The sequence below is a fragment of the Symphodus melops genome, assembly GCF_947650265.1.
Source record: "Symphodus melops genome assembly, chromosome: 17".
NCBI classification, from domain to species: domain Eukaryota; kingdom Metazoa; phylum Chordata; class Actinopteri; order Labriformes; family Labridae; genus Symphodus; species Symphodus melops.
The window spans coordinates 11,648,456-11,670,308 of NC_136707.1; the positions used below are offsets into that span (position 1 = coordinate 11,648,456).

The window sequence follows — 21,853 nt, forward strand, 5'->3', positions numbered from 1 at the left end:
TTATAATTTCTTTCCAATGATTAAAATAATGTCCTATGTTGAAGAACTGTATGGTAACATTTCACGTGTTTTGTTCCCCGCCCCCCCATTCCCCATGCCTTTCACTAAACATGACATTTGTGCAATAAAACACTAGAAAAATACGATGCTGGTTTAATTTTCCCATTGAGGTCATTACCGTAAAGAAACAGTGTTAAGGACATAGGAGTAGTGTAATAAAAACAACATGATTATGTCTAAAAATACAACAGTTTGGATAAAACTGGTACAAAAAAAACTAAACCTCGGAATGTTTTGGCAGTCAGGAAACGTCATCAAATGGTTTCAGTGCACTAGAGTCAGGATAAAAATTTAAAAATAAAAAAATTCAAAAGTGACTTTTGTCTCATACTGTACTAAATATAACACATATTTTCTTCAGCATTAATCACAATGCTCACATATGGAATGTTAAAAATATCAAGACTACAGTTTCAACTTCATGAAATGACAAATTATACCAAAACAGAAAAAATATTCTTATCTAACAAAAACAAGGAAACCTTGACAAATAGTAACTGTAATGCAACCAAAGCTGGAAACCCCCTGGCCCAGCCAGGGAACGAATCATGGCAAAGAAAAACTAAGCATGTCATGCACTATCAGTAACAATATAATGAATGTATATGATATGTACTACAATGTGAAAGCTTAAAAGGACCTAATTCATGGAACAATCATTTACCAAGAGATAAACTGAGTCAGTGAGAAAAGAGGGAGACGGTTCACAAGACAACATGACTATTGATTGGCTGCTTCACAGGCATCGATCCAATCACTATAAACGTCCACAGGTTCAGACAGATCTGTTAAAAAGAGTCAAGGTGCATTCCAATTAAGAACAAGAGAAGGCACACACAAATCTAAACCCTGCTGACTATGAAATCCATTTGATTATTTGTGTACTTTGCAAAAAGTGTACAGTAAATGTTTGACCTGTTAGTTCACCCCTACCTGCAAAATCCTTGAGTGTTGAGGCCAGAGCAGTAGTTGGGGGGGTTAAAAAATACCTTTATCATACTGGTGGATTCTAACCAAAAACAGATCAGTGTTTCCTTGATGTGAATTATCCAACATTTAATTTCACAAAACCTTGAGATACCTGTAAGCCTGAACATTCTTTGTCCATGATGATGCAGTGTTTTGTTTTGTTTTTGGTTAAAAGGATACATGTTATTGGGGTTTGGAACTCCTCCAAGCAGACGCTGCATGATATAATCCCTGTGTTGCGGGTTCTTTCCCTGAAAACAGTAAGGAAGTGGTTGTTACATTGCTCTGATGATGTACTTCTTTCTGTTTATGATGCACTTTGCGTCACTTACATTTTGACGTCACATGATTTCTCATGATTACAAAATGGGCAAGTGAATTGGACGTCCAGGTTACCCGTCATTTTTTTCTTAGGAGGTGGCTTCCTCTTTGACTTTCTGCGCCCCATTATCTACCGGAAAGAAAAAAAAAACAGTTCCGTTATTACTGTCATTGTGTATTAAAGAATACAAGGAGCCAGAACACCTGTGTTTGTGTGGCTTTGTTTTAAATTAATGTTAAACATAATCTTACACTGTGGTATTTCACTAAACAACACAACAGCGACAAGTAGTCACTTGATTGGTTTACATATCATTACTTAAAAACATGCAGGCTACGAGTTGGGTAATAATAAAGAACCGTATAATGTAAGAAAGGACAGCGACATGGGCAATATTTAAAGAAAATACTTGTAGAAGCCATGCTTGCCATCCAAATTTAACTGACTCTTGTAAGTAAAATCATTATAGAAACACACATAGTTCTGGTATAACGTAACCACTCTTTGTCGTTGATGGTAACATTACAGTACAATCACAAACACATTGATGCAGCTAAAATCTTTCTCCAAACCGAATCAGAATCAGCTCGTCTACAGTAAGCTAACCCGTTATCAGTTCTTGTGTGATGCATAAATGGCGTAGTTGAATAAATTGGTTTTAGTGAATTAAATAACGGTTTTTAACAACGTTAAATCAATAAAAGCATGCATTTCTTAGCATTTGCGTTACGCTGTAACGTTTATCTAGCTTACCAAGTGGATATTTAGCAATAGAAGATGCTTTAACTTTATCCGGATGGAGCATCTGTCTGTGGCCGGTTCTGATTGGTTGGTTGAGGTTTTTTCTGGTTTGCTATTGGCTCATTCCTGGAGATTGAAAGTCCTTTGTCTCCAATAGCGTATCTCGTCTTTTAAGTGAAGGACCATTCAATCAAGATGCTACTTTGATAAACGTAAACACAAACCGAAATGATTTCTTTTTCAGATTGTCAATTAACCAAATAAATTACCACAATTTCTTATTTTTTCTGTATTTAACTAAAACAAGCCTGAATTGTCATAGCTACTGTTTCAAGACCAGTTTAAATACCAAGCAAATAAGAAGACAGTTTCAATGATGGATAATAATGTCCTATACTATCAACAACCATGTGTCCCATAAAACACACATGAACTTTTCTTATAGGTTATTCAGTTAACAAAGCATAACACAATTAAATCCAGACAAAATTAAATACAAAAAATGTAGGGCTTTTAAGACGTGTACACAAATCTTAAAACCTTATATCTTATATATATACAGTATATATATATACACACACACACACACACACATAAAGTTTGAGTGTGTGTGTGTATGTGTGTGTCTGTGTCTTTGTTATTTAGTTAGGTAAGGACCATCATTTTAAATTCAACATAATTTTTGTCTAAGAAACTCCAAACAAATAATAGCAGCAGTCCTCATGAGGAGCTTGTAAAGTTAAACCAAAAGGAAAATATTGAAACTATGTAGCCTACTGGAATTAAAATCGACCTTCTCGTCAAATAGGCGGAGTCAATTTGTCATTGAGGAGGAAGTGGTTCGCCTGAACGTTGGACCGGACTTACATTTTTCACAAAGTAAAAGTATTTTTTTTGTATCTAGAAAACAAGAAAAAAGACCCTGAGGTAAGTGCATTTGTAAGGCATGTTTATTAAACGTACATGTTAAATGTAAAATCAAGTTTAACGCCTTTGACGTAACACTTGTATGACTCTCCTGTAGCTTAGAGGCTAAAACTGGTTAGCATGTTGAGTTACAAAATGAAAACACCGCTAAAGAGAGTAGCTACAGACAGATCACCCGTCCCTCTTGCATTACCTGTTGATAAGTTGTGGTTTTAGGGTGGATTGTAGTTATGACTTCTTTATAAAATGCATTTTTTCTGGTCTGTAGTGCAATGTTTTCTCAATCTTGACACACATCTTATCAGGTCTGTTGCACATGTGAAGCAACAGCCTAAAAGCTGTTCAAGCCCACTATCTCTGAGGCCATGTTTCTTTTTAGTTACTCATCGTTTTAGGAGCTACTTCTGGAAAAACACACATTTAACATGTCATTTATTTATGAGGTTATTTCATTGTTATTTTTTGCATATAAACGTGACCTGATGACATGTTTAAGGAATTGCAACATGACTTGACAGTGTAAAGTCTCACAGCAATGAGTTGAGGAAGGCTATTTATAGTAATAATAGTGTACTAAACTTTCTTTTGCGAGGAAGAGCGACCTGGTCAAAACAACAGACCCTTAAAAGGCACACAATTACAGCAGACATGCACCACTTAACACTGAGATTTGTTTGTGTGTCAGAGCTTCAACTTGCTGTGATATTACATTATTAGCAATATATTCTACAGAGAAATGTGATTTACTAATATATATATATATATATATATATATATATATATATATATATAGGGGCATATAGTCAATACCACAGAAATCAATATCAAACATACCAGCCATGCAAAGTCAACCATATGTCAATGGATAATGATTAATAATAATTAAGTATGTTGATAATGTATGTTTTTTGAAAGGTGACACAATGGTGACGGAGGGGGAACCTACAGACTTAGTTAAAGTGCTACACCTTCTTGCACTTTCTTTCACCTGGGGCATGCAGGTCTGGGTCTCCTTCATAGCAGGTATGAGGCACACAAACAGAAGAGTCATGGCTGAAAGCCAAACAGTTCTGTTCTTCTATTTTCATATTTCTACACCCCTTTCACACTCTTTTGTCTGCTTTCTTGTCTTGCAGGTTTTGCATTAGTGTGGCAGGTTACTCTGCACACCTTTGGCCTGGTGCAGAGTAAGCTTTTCCCTGTATATTTCTATTGTCTAATGGGGAGCAGTGGTGTCAGCTTAGCTCTATATGCTGTGTACCACCCCAGAGATCTCCTGGACTGGCATGAAAGTTTACAGGTCAAACATCACAACTGCACAAAATATTTTAAACACTTATCAATATCACAAAGTGTGGACAGAAATAAGCACAATGTTGTCCTCCAATAAATAATTCCTTTTGTCTTTCAGATGGCTCTGTACTTTGTGGCACTGGTCATGGCTGGTCTAAACGCTCGTTGGTTTGGCCCAGCAGCCACTGAGGTGATGTTCCAACTGAGGGAGGTGGAGAAGGAGCATGGCTTGGGGAATGAGATTGGCCTTGGCTCCCAGAGAGAGGCATATGCTAAGCTCAAAGAACAGGACCCTAAGTACAGAGCTTACAAGAGCACATTTGGCCGATACCACGGGCTGTCCAACCTCTGCAATCTGATCGGAATCATCTGCACAACAATCAATTTGATCTACACAGCTTTGAATTTATCAACTATTTAGAGAACAGAAGGTTTCAAAATATGAAAAATGTGTTCTTGTCAATTAGTATCTAATTGATGCTTAAAACTGTGACTAACAATGACTTGTACAATATCATTTCTTTTAAAACTTTCCGTTAAAAATGTGCTTCAGTAAAATGTAAATCTCCCCTGCTGTCTGGGTAATATCCTATCATTCCCAGCAGGGGGCGATGTTCAGACATAAGAATATGCTGGTCCATTGCTGATAACAGCATACTGCAGTTCATTCATAAGACGTTGTTTAATCCTTTATTGAAATGTATTATTCAGTCATATGAATTACATCTCATCTGACAGGTGTGTAGAACAGTAACGAGTCCATTAAAAAGTGCAAGCAAGCGTACACGCAGTCTCACTTGCAAAAATACATTGACAGGCTGCGAGTTCCAACGTATTTTGCTTGTAGTGGAAATGTCATATTTACAGTCTATGATAAATGTATGATAGTGTTTTATATATTTAATTAGCACTGATTGAGAGATTACACTATGTCTGTTGTATTGATTTATACCTTATTCAGTGTTTGTTGCCGTCTGTTTTGCTCTAAAATAAAACTTGTTTTTGTTGATTTGGAAACAAACTCCTTGAATCCTTAGTGATATAGGCTTGTGATTGAACACAGACCAAACAGACAGTGCAGTATTTGGAATAGACAGGTTTTTATTTATTTACCTGTGACTCACATCAGGTTAAGAGGGCAAGACTTGAATGCTGTGTCGGCCGCTCCAGGCTGAAAGAGGCTGTGTCAAGTATTGAAGCTACAACATTAGCACTAATGGATTATAATGGAGTCTATCAATATAAAAAGCAGGGACTGACAAGAAAGGAAGAGATGTTGCTCTAAATTCAATTCATGCTAGTGTTTTTTAAGGTGTTACCTCTTATTTTTGTGATCAAAAATTTTAAATATTTATTGAAACTTGGTCTCTTTATTTGTTTTGTGCTTAACAGACAAATTATGGAATAAACTATTAAAGTTTTTTGTTACGGGCCGCTGTCATGTTGGAAAAATGCACAAGGAAGTTAGTCTCAAGTAAAGAGATTAGTTATGAAACGCAGTGAATGCATTGGGTCAAGAGCTGGCTTGTCAAGTTCATTGTAGTAGCATCAGGAAATAAACCTTATCTAACAAAAAACAAGTTGATCTACTCCTCTTCAAGGAATGACTTGATTATATAGATCTCAGAAAGTTACAGGACTGTTGGGTTAAAATTCTAATTAGGCTTAAAAAAACAACAACAACAACCTTTAAAGCAATTTCTAGCCTATCACAGCAAGATATGCCAAATATGAGGAAAATGTTCAGTGTTTAAAATTCCTCAAGTCTCAATGGTAAAACATGAGGAAACGGGGAAACAAAATGTAGACTATTGCTTGCAGCAGAAGTTCCACTTTTCTCTTTCCAATCAACAAGAGTCATTGCTGCAGTCACACAAACTGCTGCAAATTCATGGACCATGATTTGTTACACTGCAGAGCAGCCCTGCAGCAATATGGTGTGTTAAATTAATAATGACTAGAGGAATTTGAAGCTGCTTTATTCAGTCCCCTTTAATGCAGAGATGTTGCAATTATTTGTAACTATCTGATGGCTACATATAGAATGCCCTTACACACTGAAGTATCTCATTGGGACTACAGAGGGACAATATTGCAGTAGGGACCATGCTGTAATAATAATACTGTTGAGCAAAATTAGATTATAAAGATAATGTAGTATAGGGTGAAAAGGGTAAAGTGGGACACATTTTGAAAATGTACCTTCTATGTGGGTTTTAATGAATGAAAACCTTGATTGACCCTAGGGGAATTTGTCTTGCACCCGAGAGCATAAAAACACTATACAAACAAAACATTTACAAGACAGTACAAAAACATAATAAAAGCTCATAAAGAAAATGTGATTTGTTGTCCTCACTCATATGATACTATTCTGAGTTGCTTTAGAGCTCTACCATACTATACAGAAGAAAAAAGAGACACATATTAAATGCAGGATGCTGACTCTTCCTCACACATATTGACCCAAAACAACATTTTCCAGGCACTTCATCTGTAATTGATAAACCGTGACTCTCACAATTAAAAGCACAATTATCTTATTAAATACTCACTTTATATAGTTCGTTTGAATATATATACCAAAGTGTGTGTGTGTGTGTGTGTGTGTGTGTGTGTGTGTGTGTGTGTACACAACAAATATGTCTGCGCACCTTAATAGCCTATATTGTAGTTGTAGTGGGACCGAGGCTAAGTAAATCACAAGCGCGCTTATTTGCGCGCGCACGTTGGACAGCCCTTTCCTCGAGCTGTGATGACTGGCACAGCCCATCAAAGGTTTCAGAGGCTGCAGCATTAACTCTGTCATAGAGGGAGCTCTACTACAGTGGCAGCTTGAACATACAAGCGAGATCCGGGAGCCGCTCAACTCGCTTATAAAGGAAGACGGGAAAAAGTAGAAGGAACGCGTGTCTGCTGTAGGCGCTGTCGCTAGAACAAAAAAGGGGATATTTTAGTTGTTTGCTCCACTTTTTTTTGCCTGTCATCATTGACCAAGAGTTTAACTGGTGGACCGAGGTGAACGCTTACTTTCCTCCTCAAGAAGGTAAGTCGTTGAATCCAGCTGATTTCCTTCCTGCTTCACACTTCCTTCATTCCGAGAGGGCCCAGGGTTAACGTGATTTATTGATGTTTAAGATGACAGGATTAATCGGTAACTGTAGTTTGTTTTGCTATAAGTTCTTAGTTTTGAAAATGTAACCCCTAGCTTTATTACCACTGTTATTTGTTTACCATGTCATTTGTCTGAACTGATGTGACAGCTGCTTTCTAATCAGTAGGCCTAGTTACAATTTCCTGCGAGTCAGGAAGCCTGCTATGACTTCTGGCTCATCAAACACCGACAAACGAGGGGCCTGCGGTCCATCATCAGGCCCCTTTCAGCATAATCACCTTTAATTATTTTTACTGCACCTAGTGTTTCTCCAGTGTACCATAAAGGCGCTCTCATTGTCATCCATCCTCAGTAGCCTTCATGTCTTCTCTTGGAGATAACAGCTGATATCACGACAGGTGCTGAGGGCCCTCCTACAAAGGCATCATTGCTGCTGCTCACTGCTGTTTTGTTTTAGTGTTGCTCTGTTTACATACATCATATTTCCTTTATGCAAGAAGGATTTTTGTTGTTGTTGTAATTTTTAGAAGGGCTATTTCCAATGTTGGGTTTAAAGAGGAAAGAACTCACTCATCATTTATAGGATTGTGTTTTACTATGGTAAATAAGACCTTTAGTTTGTGGACAGTGCTCCGATTTTGCATAAAGTGTCTTGCAAAAGGACCTCATAGTGCTATATTTTCTGAACAAAATTCACTTTACTTAATGGAAAAAAATGTCCCTGGAACACTGTAAGCTGAAAAGCTACCAGGAGAGTTACGGTTTCACTGTTGCGAGCCATCTACCATAACTTTTTATCATTTTATCTTTAAACAGTGTTACAGGGACCACATTTTCCTCTGAGGAAAGATTGTGTTTAGAGTTCTAAACATATACCATAGAATCTGTACACTTATCCAACATTCACTGTCTCTCCCAAAGCTCCATAGTGGACCTTTAAGTTTCTATTAAAAGAAAACAAATCACACTTAAATGTTGTGATTTTAACTCACATAATTAGATAAGATTACAAAACACTAGAGAACAACATTCAATACATGTTTTCACAAACTATACCAGTCTACCAGTATACCATTTTTACTTGCAGATATCGTGAGCTGTGGCAAATATGAACATGTGACTGGGTTACCTCAGGTTTTAGCTGAGCAAATGGGAAAGTTGGAGTAAGAAAATAACATCATGCTATGGGATCTACAAGTACAAAAATGTACCCTGGAGACCCCTGCTCAGCACAGGCATCATGTGATTTCAAAGCCGATGTCTCAAGAGATTAGAAAGAATTGAGACTTGAACACAACCCCTCATTTAACACAGAGAGAGCACTTTTGTGTCTGGAGGGGTTGTTGTTAATAGAGAATTTGTCAAGTTGGGAAATAGTTCCTGTACTGTCGGTGAACTACAACATTTTATTACAACATATAGCATCGTGCAAGGTTGCACAGAATGTTGAAATCTTGCCTCATCCATGCTCATCTTCAGTGGGTAGGTTGGTAATTTGTTTGTCACTGCTTTAACAACAACAAAAACATGAAAGGTCTCACTTTAGACTTGAACCAAAAATCCAATAATTCCCAATATTCAATGGCAATTTTTCTATGACGTCATACCGGAAGCTCAAATGTTGTTATCAAAAGTGATCCAGATTTGCAAATTGTCAAAACAAAACTGACAACTCTTGTTGGTATTTTTACTATCTAGTGGATCCCAAACTGAAAGATACATTTCAAGGTACAAATCAGACCTTATTTCAAGGAAGAACGACATTATTGATAAGCTGTTAGGGACCTATCAACAACAGCCTCTACTGCATTCAAGCAAGCAAAGGCCAGTATTGCATATTATGAATTCAAAGCTAACTGTACAGTTTGCTTTAATTTAGTTTAAAGTTTTAAAAACAATTATTAAATCTAATGCAAGATCATGCTAATTGGCTCGTTTTTTCCCAGAGTTTAGTGCTTTTTTATCAACTAAGAAATAATAATAATAATTTAAATAAATGTAAATACTTCTGTGGTTAAAAAATTCATGTAAATTTTACTTTTTACTTCTTTTTTTTTCCATCATGATTCCCCGCCAGCTTCAATTGTACAATTGTTTGTTGTTTTGTTATTGAGAATGGCTAATGCCCCCTGGTGGCAGAATCTTCATACTGTGCCTTTAACCCATGCAAAATAAATGTAGGTGCGACAACCACTGCTGATCTCTGGGTTGTTGATGCTTAAAGTGTTAACTGATTAACAACTGGAATAAACTTGAAGGAAAATCAGGAGCAAAGAACTTATTTGAAGCCTGTTACACAGACAACCACACATAGAGCCATAAGTCTGATATTTTATTTTTTTAAAAGTCCTCCAGTGGGAACAGTCTAGATATAGCTGAGGTGATACCTCGCCACTCTACGATTGCCATGAATGGGGAAACAGCTATTAACCATTGTTTTGAAGCAGACTTGAAACATTTTTAGCTGTGTTGTAAAGTTGCCATTTAAAGTTACTCTCCCTCCTTCAACCATTTGGATGCGAAAAGCCTGAAAAGCAAGTAAAGTTATACATGTACCCTAAGGACCGATTACACTGAGATAAAGTTTATTTTAAGCTTCCACAAATTTAAAAGCGCACATGTTCACCCTGATTTAAAGCCTTTGATGGAGCCGTAAAAAGATCATGGTTCTTCCCCTACACTAAGAAAAGTAACTAGCCCAAGTAAAATAAAATACCAAAAACAGTACTACCAGTAATGTCCTCCCGAAACCACAATGCCCCTATAAATCTCCCTCCTTCTGCCTGAGAGTAAATTGCACGGAGGTTGTGCAAAGAGAGGGGTGAGACCAAAGAACCAGGAAGAAAGACAGCTGCTAGAATGTCTGACCTATCAGGCCATTATACATGGGCCATAGAGAGTAATTCTATACTGGCCGTCAGCTCATCTATTGGTGTCTGTTTGGTTGTGACTATGAGGTTTGCTGGAAGGACCAAGAGTACTGAAAAGTGTTTAATGAAACCCTGTGTTTATCAAAAATAGTACTTCTGGTACCAGGTGGGTTTACCTGCACATCCCCTTCAAAACATATAGGACAATTATCACTTCGCCAGCAACCTCACAAGTGTCTGTGAACATCCTCATTCATGTGCCGGAACGGAGCTTTAAAGTACAAACAGCATCTATCAGAGACGTATGTTGCAAGTCATTCTCTGATATTTTCTTCCCTCATTTCCTGTCATTTCTCTCTTCAGTCCCTGTTAAAAAAAAAAAAGAGAGATTTTCCAACTTAAAGATGAATACCCTTTTGAAAATTAAAACAGTTTTAAGTCACAGTAACATATACCTGTTGGTCAAAAATAATAATAAAACATTTGACATCTTTTTCTGAATTGTGCATTGATTTAAAGTTTTCACCATATGCTACATTGAGGTTTAATGCTTTAATTTATTTTCCTCTCTAGATGGCATCAAATGACTCCCGGCTGCAACAGCAACCGTCCCAGAAGGACGCAGCCGATCAGAACTTTGACTACATGTTTAAGTTGCTGATTATCGGGAACAGCAGTGTTGGCAAAACATCCTTCCTGTTTCGATACGCAGACGACTCTTTTACCTCCGCCTTTGTCAGCACCGTGGGCATCGACTTCAAGGTCAAGACTGTGTTCCGCAATGACAAGAGGATCAAGTTGCAGATCTGGGTGAGTGGATCAAAGATGCAAACCACTGTGCTTCTCATACATTGTATTACCACTCTGACATTTGCACTGGGCTCCTTGGATGATCTTTCTAGGCTTTACCAGAAGACATTTTAAAGAAAAGGTATGTTTAGAATTGTGGATTTAAAGGCAAGTTAAGCCTTTAAATCTTTAAAGTGCACAAGGCATTACTTCCTCATGGTTTCATACATATCCTTACTACCAACCTTTAACTAGTGCTAAATGTGTAGTTTCTGAACATAAACGTGTAAAGCAGGTCGATCAGCCTTGTCAGTTGGGTCAGAGTTAAGAAACAAGAGAACTGTCTAACCTTACTCCTGCATTGTTATTATTAATATTAATTTAATGCAACTAAGAAGGAGCTAAAACAAGACCTGGAAACACAATGATCTGACGGAGACATTAGTAGACACAATACTATTATACCTGTCAGTAGGGATGTAAATATCAATCTTGAAAAATAACGATTCAAAGGTATCAAGTCTCACATCAATACTGTAGCGTCCATCCGGATGTTAAAGGACGACGAGAGCGTTCAAATAACAGCTTTTAATAAACCGGTCACTGCAACAATCCAACTCTCTCACACAGCATTCTCTCAACAGCCGCTCAACACGTTCTCTCTGGTGCATTCACAGACTCTCCACATAATCGGAATTATGATCACATTATCAACTACTGACTTTACAACATGAACCGTTACACTATCCCCTCTCACTGAATCCCTCGCCCCGAGGAATCACAAACAAAGTCCCTGAGGCGACCCGGGGGCCTTTTCCGTCTCCGGGGCCGAGTCGTCACCCCTGCAGCATCCAGTTGCTGTGCAGGAGGTGAGCCCAGGGGTGGTGACACCCACCTCTCCAAGGGGATGTCGGGGTCCTGGAGTGTTGAAGTGGTCCCTTCTGTATGGGGCCAACCTGTCTCTGTGAAGAGCCACTTGTCTCCCTCTAGGGGACAGCTGGACCCTATACACGACCTCCCCCAACCTCTCTAACATCTCACAGGGCCCCACCCAATGACAGACTAATTTTGGACACCGTCCTTTCTTCCTTTTCGGGGTGAACACCCACACCAAGTCACCAGCCCTGAAGTCCTTCCCCCTGGACCTCAGGTCGTAGTTTCGTTTTTGCCTTATCCCTGTTTTTCCAAGCTGGTCACGGGCAAAGGCATGAGCTGACTCCATCCTATCCTGGAGCCTCCTAGCATATTCTGGCCCTGGCGAAACTGCTGGTGTGTCTGGAGGATATCCAAAAACCATCTCCATTGGGGCTCCCACAGCCAGCTGTTGAAGCTGTAGGTCGGGGGGACCTTTACGCAATGTGCAGAGGTCACAGTGGTGGCAAAAGTCCTCCACGTCCCATCTGAGCTGGCCACAGTAAAAACTCTGCTGCACCCGGTGAAGGGTTTTTGAGACTCCAAAATGCCCTGCTCCAGCCGTGCCATGACAGGCTTTTAGCACATCTTCTCTTAGAGCTCTGGGGACCACCACCTGCCACCTCTCCTCCCCTGTAGCTGGCACTTTCCAGGCTCTCTGAAGCACCCCGTCCTTAAGTCGAAGAGCTGAAAACTTCTTGTAGAGCCCCTTCGTGGCAGGGGAGCACACGGCGACCTCTTTCCGATAGGGCCTCCTTCTGGACTCCACCCACAGCAGCACTGGTCGGAGATCTGCATCTTGCTCTTGATGCACTCTCCATCCTGATGACCCAACAATCTGCACCGCTCTACAGACTAGTCCATCCTCGCCAAGCACAGGGTTGTGCCCTTCCACAGTGCAGAGCTCCACCTCCCGAGCCTCCCTCTCTGCAGCCAGACCGACCGGGGCAGGGGAGAAGGGGGGAGAAGGGGCGAGAGTGGGAGCTTGGGGTGCCTCTTCTGGCCGATAATGAATCACGCCAGCTCTTGAAGCTTTCAGCTGTGACCCCAGGGCCAGTGTGGGGTGCACAAGTTTCACAGTGGAGCCCCCTGGGAAAGCCAGTGTGTTCCTCCCCAGGTCTAGCACACAGCAAGCAGCCCACAGGAAGTCAAGTCCTATGATGCATGGGTCCTGGACTGCTGCAACCCACACCTCAAAGTCCAGTACAAGCCCCCCATCCTGATAGCCACCCTCCCTCTCCCCAGCATTGGGGTCAGTTCACCATTCACCATACGCAGTTTCACCACTGTAGGCTCCAACCGTGTCCCGGCTGGGATCACATCCGGTCTCACCAGCGTCGCAGTGGAGTCCGTATCAACAAGGGCTATGGGCTGGGTCACCGCCAGGGTAACAGGGACATGGCAGAAGTCTCCCGAGTGAGTCCAGCCCACCACCCTTGCAGACTCAATGGTGTCATCTGCTTCTGGAGGGAGTGGAGCCAGGTTCCCCTGTCTGTGCTGCTGGGCTCCGCCGTCCGTACACGGGGCAATGCGGGACACAGGGGCAAGGGTCTGCATCGTCCCGTCTACGCAGACCCTGGGCCGTTTCCCTGATCACCAGCCCGCCTAGGGCACCTCATGCTGATGTGGCCAACCTGACCACACACCCAACAGACAGGAGGACTGCGACGAGGGCGGGTGTCGTTGCGTAGTGGTTGCAGCGACACAGCCCGGACTAGTTCAGTCAACTCATTGGCCCAAGCCGGCTTTTCCTGACCACGATCCACTTGAACCGCAGCTCTCACAACGGGACCACCGTCATCGTGGTCACATTCCGCGGGCCCCCCAATAATCTCCCTCTCCAACGCCAGCTCCAGCGCCTCCTGCAGGGTGCGGGGGTGCGCCAGCTGGGTCTGAACATGCAGCTCCCTGGGTGTTATGGCACGAAAAAACTGGTCCCGGGCTAGCTCACTCTGTACATCAGCAGGCATGTGGGCGTATGCTCTCCTCGCCAGCATCTCTATGTCGTTAGCCAGCAAACGAAGCAGCTCCCCCGGCCGCCTCTGTCGGTTAGACAGCTCAGAAAAAAGAACCCCAGGCTGGCTGCACTGTCCAAAACACCGCTGCAGGGCACCCACTAAAGCCCCGTAGTCATCCCTCTCAGCCAGACTAAGCAGCAACAAGCATGCCAGCGCGTCATCAGTGAGGCAAAGGGCAAGCTGGAGTGCCTTATCCGCCTCAGACCAGCCCATGGCACGTGCTAGTAGCTCAAACTGGGCATGGAAGGCAACCCAGTCCGCCGTACCGGAGTACTTTGGCGTTTTCACCTGGAGCCGGCTCATGGGGGTACCGCCATGAACGTCCCCGGCCCGCGCAGAGTCGCACGTTTTGGCGCCAGCGTGCTCCTCCCCACCTGAAGAGTCAAACCTGGCATCGGCCAATTGTCTCAGGTGCTCCATGTGGTCCGCATCACGGCTCCACATATCGCCGTAGTCGCTGTCCGTCACCTCCTCCTTCATTTTAGGTCGAGTGCTGGTATACTCTTGCTGGGAGGCCATGCTGTTGGCAAGCTGCATAGCTGCGGCTAACGCTAGCGGCTAATTAACTCCGTAGCTTTACTTCTGACACCAATGTAGAGTCCGTCCGGACGTTAAAGGACGACGAGAGCGTTCAAATAACAGCTTTTAATAAGCCGGTCACTGTCGGCCGTGACCACGCCGTTTACAGCAGAGAACAACAACACATAACTTGCCGCAACAATCCAACTCTCTCACACAGCGTTCTCTCAACAGCCGCTCAACACGTTCTCTCTGGTGCATTCACAGACTCTCCACATAATCGGAATTATGATCACATTATCAACTACTGATTTTACAACATGAACCGTAACAATACTCTAAAAAAGGAATCGCAATAGCGTCAGCATCTGTAGCGCAAGATTTTTAAAGACGCACCACTGTCTTTTCAATGAGAGGTGACAGAAAATAAAAGAAGTGAGAAGAAAATGAACTGTGTGCAAATATTCCTAGAGGACAGGGAACTACTCAACCAGCACAACCAACATGACGCAGCATTTAACCAACGCCATAATGAGAAGCGCCAATCTCCTCCCCCTAATTGCAAAAATAGAAACATTAAAATGCCAAACCACTTGGACAAGCAGGTTTGCATCCCCTAAAGGATTCTTTTTCAGTCATAGTTTGTTTACAGTCTCATTTTGTAAAATGAATCGTATCATAAATGGTGTTGTGAATTGAGTGAATCGTTACATGTCTACCCTTGAGATAAGTCCTTGTAGTGCTCAAAGTAGTGCTCATGCTCTTGTCTCTTAAGAAAGTTTGTCACTCTGAAACTGCTAAACATTATTCCACAGGTTACTAATCGTGCCATTGTTGCTGTTTGCTTGGCAGCTACAGCAGATCATATTTTAAGTTTGTCACCAAAAGTGACACATTTTCACATTAAACTGTCAATGTGTAAATGCCAAAATACAAAAAGTCTTGCCATCAACCAAATTTGTGAAATGCACTTTTGTAAGCCATGCTGTATATGACCCAAAAGCTCGGATAGTGTCAGAAAAGCAATCATCCTTCACTACAAGGCATGTAGTTGATGTTTTCCACAACATGTATTCTTCATTTTCTCTCCACTCCGACATGCCTCATTGTACTCTACAAATCCCAATGATATATATTGTTGATACACAAGCTGCTCAAACAGATGATTCATTTGAGCCAACAGTGTGTAAGCCACTGTTTGATACACAAAGAGCGGCCCAGATGAATCAGCAGCAAAGGAGTCTACACCAAAGCACACACTCACTGACCAACCTAACTAAACATGTGGATCTAATACATGACATGCACTGTTAGTGCTGTGTATTATTCTTACAGCTGCGAAAGTGAGAAAATTAAGACTAACTTTATAATGTGTGTTAAGTAATATTTGTTTGCGGAACTTTTAGAGGTCAAAGCTCAGCCTTAGCCTAGCTACTGCTGGTGCTGCTGGGTGACAAAGAAACATGGCATTTCCTAAACTCAGGAAGTAGAGGAAGTTCTCTATCAGCATCTGACGGAGACGTAACAAGGATTTACTGCAGCACTTGTGTGGTAGTGTATTTAAAGGGTGTGGGACCATCGGGCATGACTCTGAACACTCCTTTATGTGGTGTTAATAATCAACTGTGAGAAATGCTGGCTGTTAAAATCATGTTAGCTTCCATTGAACCTCAAACCAGAAAGAGGTTTCACAAGCTCAAAAGACAAAGAGTATTATTGATGATTCCTCTCTGCACAGCTGCTAGCCTCACTTTATGTGTCATGGAAACAGGCTAGCCTGATAACATCCCCACATGGTCCCTGAGCAGCGAGCATGAGGCGCTCATGTGTATGTACACTGTGTACACGTATTGTTTACATCCCTCCTGTCGCTGCCATGGAAATATGTTTCTCATCTTTGAACAAACACACACCTTTAGCATACTTCGTGAAAAAAAAGAACATCCACAAATACAGAATCAGGGAGATGTCCTATCATGAGTGTGACGCTGCTGTGGGTCGGCAGCTGATGCATGTCAGAGACGTCTCTGAGCATGCACAAGCCTGATTTAACCCCTGTCTCCCTTTATACATATACAAGCATAAGGGAGCCGCTTTTGTTTACCCGCTGGGGTTAATTATAGCAACCCTGTAGACTGTCTATTTGGTTAAACATCCCATCCAACCCTTCCAAATATTTGTTCTGTGTGGATCAGATACATATGGGTCTAAAATATTTTAGGCTATGTTGATAGAAAAATAACACGTGAAAAAAATCTGAAAGACATCAAATAATAAACCAAGGCAGTAATGTTTGTTCTTACTCTCTCAGACAGAAGCAAAGCACACTGCCCTCTTTCCTGTTCTGTTAAGTGAGAAGGATCAGTTTAGGCCAACCAAACAGAGCAGTCCAGCTGTAATGGAACATTTATAACACTCAATGGCCTCCAGTTACCTGGACAACCCACTACTCCTCCTCCTCCTTACTGTGAGGAATACACAGGCCCCCGATGCAGAGGAGGAAAAAAAAGGACTTGGACAGGTTATCGAGTAACCCTGAGAGTGGAGGAGAGTTTCTCTACCCACAGCCTGTTTTATCTTTCAGTTGTCGTCTGTGACATCACAAACAGCCTTCATTTAATGAGTAGATGCTCCTCTGTGACGCCAGCATTTCTCTTATCTCTCTTTTTCCCTTCTTGCTGGCCTGATGAAACAGAGGACCTTGTTGGTTTGATGATGAATGATCGAGGCTGCTATCCAAATGCCATCTTCTGGTAGATTTTGTATGGAGCATCATATGGCATTTTATAATGATAATGAAACCTTTGTGGTTTGGAAGGAGGAGTGGTGAAACATTCTATGTATTAACCATCCATTTGCTGTATGTTTGGGAAAAAAAGAGTGTGTTTATGGAGTAGATCTGACTAACATGGTTAGAGGAACGTGTTGCAGCAACGGGTCATCATTTTGACAATACTGCCCCTCTGTGGTTAAATTCATTTATTGAAAGGTTACTTGTGAGTTTCTGTTTTGTTGTCTATTTAATGTATATTGTGTTTGTGTGAATGCAGGATACAGCAGGGCAGGAGCGCTACCGTACCATCACTACAGCATACTACAGAGGTGCTATGGGCTTCCTGCTCATATATGACATTACTAATCAGGACTCTTTCAATGCAGTTCAGGACTGGTGAGTTGGACATTAAAACCTTGGTCTATGGTTGATTGCACCAGGAAGTATTGCTGCCAAATTTTACATCGAGTCACTGTATCTCCAAATATTAAGTCTTCATCTTTTGTTTTATTTAGTAAAGTAATTAATAACTTCTATTTGTATCTGGCACATGCTTTTATTTTGGAGTTTTGACCAAACCAAAACTGAGCCAACACAAAGTTACTGCATGTTTATTTATTTTTTTATAAGAGACTTTTGTTCACCAGCAACTAGGTATTATTTCATGCTTTGATTTTATGGTTTGAGAAATTGTCAGAAATCTATTTTGCTTTAAGAATCATTTGTTTTCAAACTGCTGTGAATCATACCGACTTGTGGATCGCTCTGTTGTGCTACAGGGCAACACAGATTAAGACATACTCATGGGACAACGCTCAGGTCATCCTGGTCGGTAACAAGTGTGACCTAGAGGATGACAGGCTCATTCCCACAGAGGATGGCCAGAGACTATCAGAGGAGCTAGGTAACAACTCGCACAATGTTGCTGTATTGGCAAACTTCTTATGTAGTTAATATCCCTGCACGGTATCTGTGTTTATTTTATTATGTATATATGTTCTTTATTGCATTCTCCCTCAGGTTTCCAGTTCTTTGAAGCCAGCGCTAAGGACAACATCTGTGTGAAGCAGGTGTTTGAGCGTCTGGTGGACATAATCTGTGAGAAGATGAATGAAAGCATGGAGGGAGACGTAAACCTTATGTCCAACCACGGGAACCAGAGCCTCAAAGACTTGCCTTCGGAGAGCCAGGGGGGCTGTTCCTGTTAAGCCCACCTACCTTCTTACCTTTTTCAAGCCCCCAAAACACGCACGCACACACACACACACACACACACACACACACACACACACACACACACACACACACACACACACTAATAATCATATATAAAAACAAACACCTTTTCTGTGCCTAAACCACAGACAGTGCCTCTTCCTTTGTCTTCACTCTGGACACAATCAGCTCTGTTTTGTCCCCTCAGTGCAGCACAAACCGAAGGACAGCTAGCTGAGGTAATCTTCATCAGTGGTGCCAGACCCCTCTCTTCCGAAAACCCCCTGTTCTATTTTCCACTTAAAGGATGCCCACTCTGTTTCTGTGGTCTTGACCCATCAGCTCTGTGATAATCTGATAGCACACTAAAGCCTGCCTTTTGCTCTGATATCATTCAACCACCTGACCACTGCTGCCGTATTCTCATTTTAATGGACTGATCATAAAACATTGTCCGTAGATGGATTTATATTTGGCATTTGTTTTTTATTTGAGATGAATTCATTACATGTCTGTGGGTTTTTATGTTTAGAAGGTAAACCCAAGAATACATATTCAACACTTTCACAATGATAGTTTTTATCTTGTAAATGTAGCAGACTGACTCCAGCAAAATGACTTCTTGATTGTTTTTTTCCCCCTCAGAAGAGGAGAGAAGAGAGTGGTTTGCTTGTCTGATCATTTAGGGCACTTCATGTTCATGTCAGATAGAAAGAGGGTTAAAAACATGAGTTTCACTTTGTTGAAATTATGAATGTCTCAGAGAAGAGCACATCATGCTCTGTAAGGCTGGCAGGAACAGATCGACACTTTCCAAAGACAGATTTCCAAAGTTTCACTTTCAAAAAATGTAACAATGTAAGAGCCACCTCACATTTTTTAAATAAAAGTTATAATAATTATAAAATGAAATCATTTCAGTTTAGTTTTATACTCTAGTTTAGTCTGCTTTAATGAGTAAGAGAGAGAGAGTTTTAATCCTAATTCATTATGCTAATGTTGATGTACTGTAACAGGTTTGTGCTATGTCAGATATACCATCTTGTCAATGTTACAATTAAATGATGAACATCATTTTAATATAAACTAGAAAATCTATTTTTTTTCTGTTTGTTTTAAGTCATGGATTTGGGCCACTTTGAAAGATGATGTTCACTCATTGTCCATCACATGTGAAGAAGTTTAAGTGAAAATTAATGAAAGAAATAAAGGATACACATTTATCTAGAACCTAGAACTGTTTCAAAGCCAATCTGGAGCCCTTTTCTCTATATAGGTAAGGACATTACCTTTACCTTTTTCTTTTTGAGTGTGACTGTAAGGAAGTTGTTTGACTGGTAACATTAGTCGTCACATGACCAGGCTCACTCACCACCCCTCTGTGCAAGTAATTTAGATTCATGTATCCTTTAACCAAGGACATGTACAATACACGCACCATCACACACAGGCTGCTCCATGGCAAAACACTTTGCATGGCAAACAAACTATTATTAATAACAGAATACTTACATATTGGTATTATAGCTCTTTATTCTGTTTCTGCATTTGTGTGTGCATACTTGGAAAGAAGGAACACTGATCTCCTTGGAAGATCAACTGTGGCCTCAACTGTGCTGTTTTAACTATCAGGAAAAACAATGAACTGGTGCAGAATGTTAGTCAAAGGGTCTTTGTTGCATGTCTTATTACTGTAGAATCTCATAGGTTTTGTATTCACTCCACATTATGTTCTTTTTCCTGTCAGTTATATTACACTACATATTGATTAGCTTTTTTGACCATTTGTTTTTCCACATGCAGTACTAAACAGCCTCCACCTCATATATTCTGTTTTTTATGTTTTCAGTTCGATTTATTGTTACAGTGCGATTTACCATCCCTGTACATTTGCTGGTTTCTGACTGTCTGTATCAACCATAGCTTTGGCACCTTAACAGCAGCCAGGGTGTGCCGTTACAAAAGCTACTGTTGCTCTGTACAGGTCAGCGGGTTTAGGTCATAACTTTTGGTCAGTTGACTCCCTGCTATTGTAGGAGCATGCGGTAACATATCTCTGTCGATGTTTGCTGCTGAGAAATGATACAGTTTTATAGATATCAGAAAGCCCTCCTTATCTCATCTAAGCCACATTGCGCTTTAATGGAGGAGTTAAATAAAGGGAGGCAGTACAGATGTATTCCAACATTCAGTAGGTTTTTAAGGCACAAGGAAAGTTTGCATTTTTGAGTTTCAATGGCATCATTGAGGATATGATGTCTGTGGTAGTTTCACCGAATGAGCTGCTGCCTGAACATATATTGAGTGCTCTGAAATGTCCACTGATTCAAAATTTGGAACGACTCCAGCTTTTGTCATATTGCTTCTATTAACTGATGTTTACGTATCATTAAGCATGTAGCAGTTAGAGCTGTGTCTTGGGTGTGTCTATGATTTCCCATATTTGTGATGTATTTGTGAATGGTTGCTTCTAAAAAAAAAGTGGGAAGAAAGGATTTTTATCCAGATTCCCTTTTTTAGTTTCTGACTGTGCAAAAAGAAGACTTGTGAGAAAATAAAAGCATCTTACGAACCAAAATATGTTGAAATGTGTTAATAAAGGATATATTCAATACAAGAGTGAGAGTTTTATTACCATCATTATCCTCTTTTCAAATATAGTGTCCAATGGCTCAGCATGAGTGAATTGTGCGCGTAGTGACAGCAGCATCTGCAAGTGCAATTTATGACCATCCTTCCTCCTAACCTCAAAACATCTGATCAGGCTTTTACACGTTTTATCTGAAAAAAACAGAGAAACCACACTGCCATGGTCACAATGCAGGTTTCTCTATCCTCCTCATCCTGTCATAGTGGCCAGTTAAAAACAAGTACTTCTTCTTTGCAGGGCCCCAATTCTTTCAAACTGACTTAATCTGAAGTTTGTGTAATTCTTCCTGGGTTTTTACTATGTTTTAATATGATCTTTTTTACTAAATCAATGTTTTGATTTCTTGGGTAACCCTCGAAAAAAAGAGAGATTTTAGATTAGAATGACACTATGAAGGGATAAGGGCAGTCTTTCTGATATTTAAAGGAGACAGCAGCATCAGACAGATTGGCCAAAGTTTGAGTGAAACGTTCTAAAAAAATGACACTGGACACTTTTTTCTAAGATTACATCACTAATTATTCTTTTTGAGGGGGAAAAATTAGTTAACACATTGCCATAGTTGTACCAGACAGTAGTAAAGATCAGTCCTTAAATGAGATGTAGGTTTGCTTATAACTGACCTATTTCACACATAGGTTACATACATGGCACTGAATTTTACTAGGCGATGTCAAAAG

At 40.7% G+C, this 21,853-nt stretch overlaps 3 protein-coding genes across 3 annotated transcripts in view; 2 read left to right on the forward strand and 1 right to left on the reverse strand.

Annotated features, from left to right (window-relative positions):
• Positions 1 to 139: 139 nt before the first annotated feature.
• elof1 (elongation factor 1) overlaps positions 140 to 21,853 on the reverse strand; it is a 383,117-nt gene continuing 361,403 nt past the window's right edge. Inside the window, exons 2-5 of the mRNA XM_079366890.1 lie at positions 2,105 to 2,136; positions 1,362 to 1,480; positions 1,210 to 1,280; positions 140 to 845 (exon numbers count right to left, since the gene is read on the reverse strand). Of these exons, the coding sequence (XP_079223016.1) occupies positions 781 to 845; positions 1,210 to 1,280; positions 1,362 to 1,477 (252 nt within the window). The 5' untranslated portion in view covers positions 1,478 to 1,480; positions 2,105 to 2,136 and the 3' untranslated portion in view covers positions 140 to 780. The remainder of the gene's footprint in view (positions 846 to 1,209; positions 1,281 to 1,361; positions 1,481 to 2,104; positions 2,137 to 21,853) is intronic.
• tmem205 (transmembrane protein 205) lies at positions 2,888 to 5,321 on the forward strand. The gene is made up of 4 exons (XM_079367189.1): positions 2,888 to 3,019; positions 3,935 to 4,042; positions 4,156 to 4,319; positions 4,431 to 5,321. Exons 2-4 carry the CDS (start codon positions 3,943 to 3,945, stop codon positions 4,731 to 4,733), a joined length of 567 nt encoding a protein of 188 aa, XP_079223315.1. The 5' UTR covers positions 2,888 to 3,019; positions 3,935 to 3,942; the 3' UTR covers positions 4,734 to 5,321.
• rab3db (RAB3D, member RAS oncogene family, b) lies at positions 7,034 to 21,140 on the forward strand. The gene is made up of 5 exons (XM_079367172.1): positions 7,034 to 7,358; positions 10,871 to 11,107; positions 17,586 to 17,704; positions 18,088 to 18,212; positions 18,329 to 21,140. The coding sequence occupies exons 2-5, from the start codon at positions 10,871 to 10,873 to the stop codon at positions 18,514 to 18,516; spliced, it is 669 nt and encodes a 222-aa protein (XP_079223298.1). The 5' UTR covers positions 7,034 to 7,358; the 3' UTR covers positions 18,517 to 21,140.

Bases quoted from the DNA above. Each gene is read 5' to 3' on its own strand.
- tmem205 (XM_079367189.1), top strand. From the start codon at position 3,943: ATGGTGACGGAGGGGGAACCTACAGACTTAGTTAAAGTGCTACACCTT. The intron at 4,043-4,155 runs GTATGAGGCACA...CTTGTCTTGCAG, and splicing joins CTGGGTCTCCTTCATAGCAG to GTTTTGCATTAGTGTGGCAG. The intron at 4,320-4,430 runs GTCAAACATCAC...TTTGTCTTTCAG, and splicing joins ACTGGCATGAAAGTTTACAG to ATGGCTCTGTACTTTGTGGC.
- rab3db (XM_079367172.1), top strand. From the start codon at position 10,871: ATGGCATCAAATGACTCCCGGCTGCAACAGCAACCGTCCCAGAAGGAC. The intron at 11,108-17,585 runs GTGAGTGGATCA...GTGTGAATGCAG, and splicing joins GGATCAAGTTGCAGATCTGG to GATACAGCAGGGCAGGAGCG. The intron at 17,705-18,087 runs GTGAGTTGGACA...GTTGTGCTACAG, and splicing joins TTCAATGCAGTTCAGGACTG to GGCAACACAGATTAAGACAT.